We start from the raw sequence: 10,323 nt of genomic DNA on the forward strand, positions 1-10,323 counted from the left end.
AATGAATGTACAAATGCACTTTACACAATTGATGTATGTATGTATTGTGATAAGAGTTGTATGAGCCCCTAATAAAATGATTTAAAAAAAAAGAAAATCATGCAAAAATGACAACAAAATAAAACACAGAAAAACCTTGATCCAAGAGAAATAAAAATTTAATGGAAACTAAAACAAAGTTAAAAATGGGTTGAAAGGAAAACAAATAGTAATAAGTTAAATTTAACCTAACTCTATCTGTCATAATCCACTTTCCAATGCACTTTGTCTCAGGACAAGGCTGTTCACATGAATAGTCAATGGTTGAAAGAGTCCACTGGAAGCTTATTTGGCTTGGGAATGCTGCAAAAAGATTTGGGGCTTTCAGGGTCACCCATTGCCTTCAGCACACCTGGTGTTCAGATTTTAAGCTCCAAACAGTTCCCTCATTTGATCTTGGAATTTATTATTTACAATCCTTGGATCATACAAGGTAGTATGTTCCTTCCATGCGGACTTAGATGACAGTTCACTTAGTTAGCTGCTGGTCTTAAGGCTCAAGATGATATTCTTTCTGATAGTCATGTACCATCTGATTTCTTCACCACACTTTTTACAGTACCATTCTCTTTACAGTACCATTAATTTAGCCAATGGTCTATATACTCTTTTGATGAAGTCTTTTGATGCGCATAAGCATCTTTTGCTAGTAAGTCCCAGTCATCCATTTTACCTTTTGGGTGTATTTCTTTAGTTATATTTGATAGTATGCATGTACTCTTCAATAGGGCTCTTAAGTTTGTCCCTGTTTTCTCATTGATGATCTTTACAGCTCGGGGGCACCCAGGGCCTGCATTGCTGGGTTTCTGGAATGGCTGGGGCCTACCTTGTTGGGATGTAGGGATGCCTGGGACCTCCCTTCCTTGCTGTGGGGGCAGGGTTGCCCAGGGCCTTCCTTGGCTAATTACACTTTTTAAATTACAAAAATATATGTATTTTTAAGATTATACCATAAAATATGTCATGACAATTTTATATTTCCTTGCCTCAAATTATTTTTGGGATCTAGTCATTAAATCTTCAAACATTTGTCTAATGTTTGCATAGCAGGCTTCATACCTGGAACTTTGAAAGCATCAGTGGTCCAAGCAGAGAACCTTGCTCTAGTGAAGGTCACATTCTAGTAAAAGGAAGCAGGCATTAAGTAATTGTGTTAGTCTGGGTACTTTAGAGAAACAAATCCATAGAAACTTATGTATAAAACAGAGTTTTATATAAAGGTTAAGTGCACATCAAGAAAACATGCCAACCCAATGCTTCCCAAACCCACAAGTCTATCGTTAACCCATTAACCCATATGTCCAAAACCAATCCACAAAGTCCTCCTCCATCTCACAAAACACATGCAATGATGCTGACTGCAGGAGGAAAGCCAAATCAGCGAATGTGTAAGCATCTCAGCGCTGGCAGGGGTCTCCACACGGCTGCTCCAGCACACAGGGCTGCATCGGGGTAGGTCCATGCTGCTTATCCTCAGGGATGTCTGGCAGGTAGTGAGCCTTGCAAACTGAAGCAGGGAACTGGCTAAGGCAGCAGCACCCTGGTACAACCATCAGAAAGCAAGAGAGCAGAGCTAGAAAGGCGAGGCTCACTGAGCCATTTATCTCTCCGCCCTTCAATTAACCCCACATGTGTTTATTGGCCAGGTTGGCACAATAAACTACCTCAGTAATGTACAAAATACATGAGTAAATTAAAGCATATGAAAAATTGATAAGTGAAATGGAAATAGAAAAATCAGAGCAAAGTGAGGGAAATCAGGAATATTGAATGTTAGCACTGGAAACTTAAATAGCATAATCAGTGAAGGCCTCCCCAAGAAGATGGTTTTGGAGCTAAGACCCATCGATGATTTAAGAATCAGCCAGGTCAGTAGCCAGTAGAGTAGCATTTCTGAGCGTGAACACTTGAGGGGGGAGTAAGCCTGCCGTGTTTGAGGAGTGTCATGGCAGCAATGGGGCATGCCTAGCCATGAAAAACAGAAATTTATTTTCTCAATTTTCAAGTTAAGAGTCTGAATTCACGGCATGCATAGGGCTGTGTTCTACCTGCTCTCATCGGAGATCATTCCTTGTCTGATTCATCTTCTGGCAACTTCTCGAGTCCCTAGATGTACATTGATTTGCAGACATATGTCCAACGGCATCTTTCTTCGATATGTCAGTTTTCTGTTTCATAAGACACTACTTCACTGAGAGGGGATTACTTTTAGGTTAAACTGACTCTGCTAGGGCCTCATTAACATTGCCAAAGAAAAAGTGTATCGCCAAATTGGGGCACATTCGTAAGCATCATGGGCAGTAAGTACTTCAATACATCTTCTTGGAAAACACAGTTTAATCCATAAGAGAGAAGAGTGGTAAGAGATAAGTAAGAGTGGTTATGTTCCCAAATTCCATAAGGCCTTCCTCGTAACCCGAGGAGAACAGCCCAGTCTTGGTAATATGGAAGCCATTGTAGAATTATTTGCAAGGAAGTGAACTGCAATTTACTTTGCAAAAGGATCCTTTTGGATGCTGGGTTGCAGAGGTGCAGGGGCAGAAATAGAACATCAAAGTGACATTTACAATAATCCAGGTGAGAGGGAATGATGCTTTCAATCAGGAAGGTAGGATGCTAGTGATGGAGGGGAGAAGAGTGGCAGTTTGAAGATGGTGCTGTAGAACAGCCTTAGAGATGGGATGTGAGGGTGAGAAAGAAATAAAAAACAATGTTTTAGTTCCAGGGTTCTTTTGTCGAGGCCATTGCCATCGGTCAACAATGAATGAGCCTGTGGTAGAACAGATTTTTGAAACATGATCAGAATCTCAATTTGGGACATACTGAACTTAAGATATTGATCACAATAAAATCAGCTCAATAATACCCCAAACTATACTTTCTTAGGATCTTCTTTATGAAAGATGTTCAAAATATTATATCAATATTTAATCTTCATGAACATAGTAGATGCCACTACAATATGAATGAGGAAATGTGGTGGTACAGTGGTTAGCCCTTTGGCTGCTAACCAAATCAGAGGTTCAAACCTACTAGCCACTCCAAAGCAGACAGAGGTGCTAGAATGCTCTCATAATTATTTACAGCCTTAAAAATATACCCATCAGGCAGTTCTTCTTTGTCTGATAGGTCCCCATGAATAATGATGGCTTCTACAGCCAAGGATTGGGTGTATAGATGAATGAGATCATGACGGGGCATTCACCGACCAGCTAGTACATGGAAAGCACTAGGCTGTGTACTGGTGGAACTGGATACTCCTTAAACCTGCAAACCAAACCCCCTGTCATCTTTTAAGTTGCAATTTATAGCAGCCCCATAGGGTTTCAGAGACTGTGCATCTTTAGGGAAGCCGATGGGTCCATTTTCCTCCCACGGAGCAGCTGGTAGGTTTTGAAATAACCTTGTGGTTAGCAGCCTAGCACTTATTCCACAGCTCCATCAGGGCTCCTTCCTTTGAACTTGCCAAGAGTCTGACAAAGTAAATTGTATTTTCTACATGTTACAGAAGAAGACCTTTAGGGCCATTGACTTGCCTGAAGATCACATGGCCAGTAATTGGCTCTAGCTTTAAAACGTAAACTTATGTTTTACAGCTTCAAAATACTGTCTCATCTGTAATCCTACAAAATAAATATTAATATATCTGGTGAACTGCCCCTCGTTTAAAATGTGATTTTTATGTTCAGATTATAATACAAGTGAACAAAAACAAGCCTGTAAGAAGCATGAGCTCTATGTGAGTTTCCGGGACCTGGGATGGCAGGTAAGAACATTCCGTCCATTTAGGTGCTGCTTTCCTGCTTTCTCCTTAAGTGCTCTGAAAAACACGCTGCCTTCAAGTCCACCTGCGCTTAAACTGGCTCCACAGGACAGGATAGAACTGGCTCTGTGAGTTTCTGAGACTGTAGCTCATGACGGGAGTTGAAAGCCTTATCTCTCTCCTGAGGTGGTTCTGGTGGCTTTGAACTGATGTCCTTGCAGTTAGCAGCCCAATGCACAACCACTACACCATCAGTGCTCCAGGGTTAAGTGCCAGTCACTCATAATGGTTTGCAGTAATTTTTCCTAATAACCAATTATTTTTACATGAATTTTCAGCATATAATTTATCGACACAATTTTATGCTTAAAAATGAAATACAGCTTTTGCCGAAGAACAAATATGGCCCGTGTTATTTATGAAGTGAAAAAAAGTACTGTTGTGCAGTTATTCCTAATTTAAAATTTGGCATTCGTGCAGAAGCGTGCTTCAGAATAACACAAACAGCTCCCTTTGCCTCCTTATAGTCCTGTGCTATCCGAGCCCAGGACACAGTCACCAGCTCCCTCTTTCTGTGTGTGCCAGACAGAGCTGCAGCAGAAGAAAGCAGAGGGCCTTCCCTTCCAGAGCTTAGTGCACTCACAAACAAGTGATAAGGAGGGTAACCAAAATAGTTTTTAACAGCTTTATGGGCTGAGAGTTTAACTTGAAGTCTTAGATTAGCTCATATATCACATTGTAAACATTCTCATAAAATGGTGTATTTCACTGAGAAGTAATATGAAAAGATAAATATTTTCAAATGTTGTGACAAATCTTTAATATGGATAGTTTACTAATACTGAAACTTTGTTCCTTGATTCACTTCTTTGGCACAACAAAATGAAAAAACCAGGACAATCGCTCTCTCTGCCAATTCTTTAGCTCCCTAAAACGTTTGGAGTACATTTTTCAGAAATTTGTTTCATTTCTTCTACAGGGACTAAAAAATTATTGCAAGCATAGAAATAGAAGCAGCACATAGAACAACTGTTAAAGCCTGAGAAAGCTGTCAGAGTTCTAAAACCAAAAATGAGTTAGTAAAAAGTAGTGAGAATTATCTCAATTAAGTTTTTTTTTTCTTTTCCTTTCTGGTTCACTTGAAGTTTCCAGAGTTCATCATTTCCTGTTTAAAGAATGATCTGACTGCTATTCCATGATCAGGGTTTTATTCAAGAATACATTGATTAATGCATACTATGAATATCTTAAATGACATCCTCTTGGGATAAAGTACAGAGGACAATTTCTTATATAAATATTTATACTTCTATTGTAAACTTCAAATTAAAATTTAAATTAAAGAGAGAGCTTGCCCTCTGGAATAATACTTGTTGGGTCAAAAAGGGAAGCCTATCCAGAAGAAATATATTTGAGTATTTCATAAGAAGTGCCTGATTCTTATTCTGCTGTTGTCTGGCTTTGGTTTGTTTCTGTACACGTTAGGACTGGATCATAGCACCGGAAGGCTATGCTGCATTTTATTGTGATGGAGAATGTTCGTTTCCACTCAATGCTCATATGAATGCCACCAACCATGCCATCGTCCAGACTCTGGTATGCTTTGTTTGTGTCCTGTTGAAAAGGGTTTATTTTAATAGTTCATACAAACACAGCATGAAGCTTTTTTCAAGGAAAACATACATTTAAAGCATCCACATATTATCTTCTTTCCTCAAATGTTTTTACTTCCTCAAACTAAAATGAAAATTGTGGGTAGTCTAAGGAATTGCAGAATTGGTGTAACAGCCTTGAATCCAGAGTGGGAGAAGGATTGGGGTAGGAAATTTGGAGTAATCACACAAAGTGATCCCCTGCACTGATTTCTTCTCTGTGCAATATGACTAATAACATAGATTTCCAGGGGCTGCTTCTGACCCAACAATTCATTAGTAATCATTATGTAAATGTGGAATAATAGTTATACTGAACTTCATGTGAGGGCTTTTACTCTAATTACTTAAGAATGTTCTATAATATATTTTGGTATTTTGACAGCTCTTTCATGTAGAATATAAGCGTAAGGCTATATTTTATGCCTAAATTCTTATTCTTGTTATTAATTTTTGTTAATATTTAGTGTGAAAATCTATTCCCCCCCTGCAATGCTCAGGAAGTTAGCAGAGATTGAATCTCTAATACCTTAGACTTATTTTCTTAATTTTGTGAACAAAATGATGAGTAGTCAACTTTGTGGTCTCTAAATGGTTTTATTCTATCTAATGAACTCATAGAACCTCTTTCTAAGATTCTGAAGCACCTCGTTGCACACAATTTATTGATATGATACTGGAGCAAACCCTGGGAGATTAAAGGGGAGTCTTCCAGAAGGAGGAGTAGACTGCGCAATATAATCCACACTAGTGTTTGTGTTACCAGGAGAGCATTACTCATATGTGCTTAGGAAGGAAGAGAGGGGGCTCATTGGCTTAGAATTGAGACTTAATTATTGCAAAACGCTTTTTGTCACACACTTCCTCTTGCTCATATTTTTTATATTTCTCCTTCCATATATACATATTCATATATATTCATATTCATATGGATATATATGAAAGGAGAAAAATAAAAAATATATATTGTGTGTGTGTAAATGCATATTATCAGCTCTTAGGACTGTAGTCTTAAAGGCAGTGCAAAGAAGCAAACATGACGAAGTGTGACATGAACTTGGAACAAGCCCTTGCTCTGCATCGCTGTCCGGGGATGTAGGATGTAAGTCAGTGCAGAACTCAAATGGACATGGGAACTTTTTTCCTGGCATTGTTCACATTTGTTCTGCGTAGGGGAACAAATGAAACGGGAAGACAGGCATGCCTGTTGTTGAGAGAGCATGTTTGTGACTAATCTGTAGGAGAAACCAGTCAAGAGCTATTCATTTTTTCAGACTGTCTGCGCCATGAGCCTGCCAAGGCCATCGTAACAGGGGTTATCAATCATATATGTGTGCGTTATGGAAGATAAAGCTGACGAGGGACGTAAGCTGCACTTATAATTTGTAGACACTATCCAAGTTTTAGTTTTGTGAGGTCTTAGGACATTTCAAGTTTCTGTCAGGTCACCTCATTTTTCCTGCTGTTTCTGTCCACATGCAGGGCTCCTCTGTCGTTTCAGCCAGAACATTGTGCAGCCAAAACTCTAAGAGGCTGTGTTGGATTTTTGTAGGTCCCGTAAGACTCATTGGTGGGACTTCCCGTATGCTCCTCTGGGGGAAGGCCAGAGGGGATGGTTGGGAAGGAGGAAAGGGCGTTGTGTTCTGACTCTTGCTCAATTAGTGCAGATCATAGGCAGACTGCCAGTCTGATCAAAAGGAGTAGAAACCTGGACAAACGTAGTTCTACTTTCATATGCAGCCACCTTTCTGGACTCTTTAGGGAAGATGAATATTCACTGCGGAACTACTCACGGCCCTTGAATTTTGGTACTTGTCCAAGCAGTAGGAACTAAAGTAAAAGGATATTGATCATTAGTCAAGGTGGCTGGGAAGAAAAATCAGTGGAGAAAAGTTGAAATTATTGATTTAGAGCAGATATTGGATGATACCTGAAGCATATTTTGCTGATTTTTATGGTGGTCCCTCTGCCATGGAAAATGAACAGTTGGTATAACTTTTATCATTTATTACTGGATGTCATTTCAAGAAATAATTCATATATCCAAATATTCCTACAATCCCATTGTATGTCTTTGCCAATTTGCACTTCTACATTCTATATTTTTCACAGTAGATAGAGAAATAGTGATTTCATCCAAAAGCATTCTCAGTTCTAGTTCCCCTGATCTTGCCTCCAGGAAAATTTCCAGTGAATATTTCATAGGAGAGTTTTCTTCCCAGGTGGCACTTGTCTCCACTTTCAAGTCCCGAACATGTCATTCCAGTGATGGGTAAACCTAGGCATTGATATTTACAAATACACCCTTTCCTACCAGCCCTCCCCTCTGCTCTTATAAAGCATACGTGGTGGTCAGCAGAAGTGTGTCTGATTATGCTTGATAAAATAATAGTCATTTTATTTGTTGTTTAAAATAAAAACTCACACGCATGTATTTCTCTTTTGTAGGTTCATCTGATGTTCCCCGACCATGTACCAAAGCCTTGCTGCGCCCCAACCAAATTAAATGCCATCTCCGTGTTATACTTTGATGACAGCTCGAATGTCATTTTGAAAAAATACAGAAACATGGTTGTACGTTCATGTGGCTGCCATTAAGATTAAATAATAACGGTAATAGCAAAAGAACTGTATTAAAATTTATGTCTGCAATAAAAAAACATACTTTCAGAAAAAGGGACATTTACTAAAATTATTTTGACTCATTTCATCTTTCTATGTACAATATCATGTGTGTAGTCATTTTTATTTATTTAAAGATCTATAGGCTGCTTTGTGGTTGCATTATCAATGAAATCTATCTTACAAGGTACAAACGTTTGCCCATAATAGATTACCCAGCCTCCCTTGCAGTGAGACACATTGAGTCCCATTCAATTCCATGTCAACATTTTTTTCCTGATATAATTTGTATGTAGTTTTATGAAATCAGACGGAATGCCTTTGACTGTTTAATCTTGTTTGAGGAAGTTTAATAGTTGGGCTATGTTGTGCCAATGAAAGCTATAATAGGATATTTTTTTAGAAATAAAACTTAAAAAAATAACCCAAACAAAACTGCTTGGATGAATATAATTTTTCTTTTAGCCTTTTTGTTTCTTTAAATAAACTGAAATGTTGAACTGGATTTGAATAAATAAATGGCAGGCAGAACATAGAAACGGAAAGATTGCACATAATTGTTATAAGTGTTTGCTTTCTCAGAATTGGTGTAACTGCAGCAGCTTGCTCCTTCTTGGCTCGAGGACTGTAGATTTTGCCATGAGCTCAAAGCTTTAGGTATCGTGTGGAGACAAGCTAGAGGCTAGGACCATAACCCTCCAAGTTAGCACCAAAAACTGTAGTACAACCTTCTTACCTCAAATAGATCATGTCTGCCTAGCATCTGCAATACTACTGTTGCAGATTTCTCTCTCTCCAGATTTAATAACTTTGTCCAAAATAAAGAGACATTGACATGGGCTGCTCTCTACAGAAAAGAGTCACCGTGAGTAAGACGTAGCAGAGCAGAAAATGTCAACTGAGCCAGCTTCTTGCGTTGCTTATACCCAAATTGTATATAATTTATAAATAAAGTTGTAACCTGATTGATGCAATGCAAGGGATTTTATTTGAGGTAAAAGCAAAGAAACTAGATTGGGGAAAATTACCAAATATCTTAGGATGGATTTGAAGGCATTACCGTTTTGAAAGAACAGCTGAAGTCCATTTCTCATATCTTTGAAAATGAGCTCAACAAAAATGTTATTTGATAAGCAGATTTTGTAAAGCTTCCTCCAAGTACAAATAATTCTAAATGGGAAGTTCCTGTTGTGCATGTGTGTGTGTACATGTGTGTTCTTCCCTCTGACATGAATTTATTGTCCTCTGTTAAAATGCCTTCAAAGACTTCTCTATAGAAGTTTGTGTGACCTGTCTTATTGTTAACTTGCTATTTTGGGTGGCTCCCATAATTAGGGCTATTTACAGTGCATCTAAAATTATTCCTAAAGGACCATTTACTAAATATTCCTTAATATTCTGTAAAGCTTTCTTATATCAGAAATAGATTTAAAAAACAATATGGGTTTGTTTTTAATTCAGGTATGTTGGAATGTTTTAAAATACAATTTATCTTAAAGAAAATTTGAAGATAGCTATATTGGGGGTGCATTAATTAATATATTTTTGAAATAATGGTGTACCATTGTAAGAATAAGAAACGTTTATTATATTATTCTTTAAATGTGTTGTTTAAATATATTTCTTTATTTTAAGATACATTAAACTTATGATGTTAGTTTCTGCTGTGCTTTTTGACTTGGCTCTTTATTTAAGAGGTATTCCATAATGTAAGTACATCATAAACTAAGACTGAGAAATTTATCAGATGCCAAATGGTGGTGTATTATGTGATCTGGTATATTCATCTACATTATTCTCCAATAACTGCTACAATAAGACTATTACTCAAAAGAGTTTTGCCAAGCTACTTTAATTTAGAACCCAGCTAGTTATTATAATGGACATTTTTGTTTGTGTGTTTGATTTTATTTTTCTGGTTTTTGTTTTGCTTTATAAAGTGGCTCGGGTTTAAGTTTTTAGTTTAAGTACACAAAGTACAAATCACAAAGTCACTTGAAATTGAAGAAAAAAAGAATAGCCTCCCTGAACTAAGAAATAAAGAAACGAAAGAAAATCCAGAATTAATTTTCCCTTAACTATACAGTATTGTCATTTTGTAACCCCTATATTATAATAGTCAAATCTCAGCCAGAGTCTACTAGCTACTTTACAGTCTGGCAAATATCACTTCCCAAGACAGTTACAATGAATGATTAGCTGATGCTACAGTTCCATTCAAGACAGGAGAAATGCTCATTCTGAAAT

General features: G+C 37.7%; 1 protein-coding gene across 1 annotated transcript in view; it reads left to right on the top strand.

The window, feature by feature from the left end:
• BMP5 (bone morphogenetic protein 5) overlaps positions 1-9,651 on the top strand; it is a 127,782-nt gene extending 118,131 nt beyond the window's left edge. Inside the window, exons 5-7 of the mRNA XM_004696342.2 lie at positions 3,729-3,805; positions 5,288-5,398; positions 7,903-9,651. Coding sequence (XP_004696399.1) covers positions 3,729-3,805; positions 5,288-5,398; positions 7,903-8,052 — 338 coding nt within the window. The 3' untranslated portion in view covers positions 8,053-9,651. The remainder of the gene's footprint in view (positions 1-3,728; positions 3,806-5,287; positions 5,399-7,902) is intronic.
• The last annotated feature ends 672 nt before the right edge of the window (positions 9,652-10,323 follow it).

This window comes from Echinops telfairi, unplaced genomic scaffold (genome assembly GCF_000313985.2).
Source record: "Echinops telfairi isolate 266 unplaced genomic scaffold, ASM31398v2 ScPeMD7_3533;HRSCAF=4204_1, whole genome shotgun sequence".
Lineage (NCBI taxonomy): Eukaryota > Metazoa > Chordata > Mammalia > Afrosoricida > Tenrecidae > Echinops > Echinops telfairi.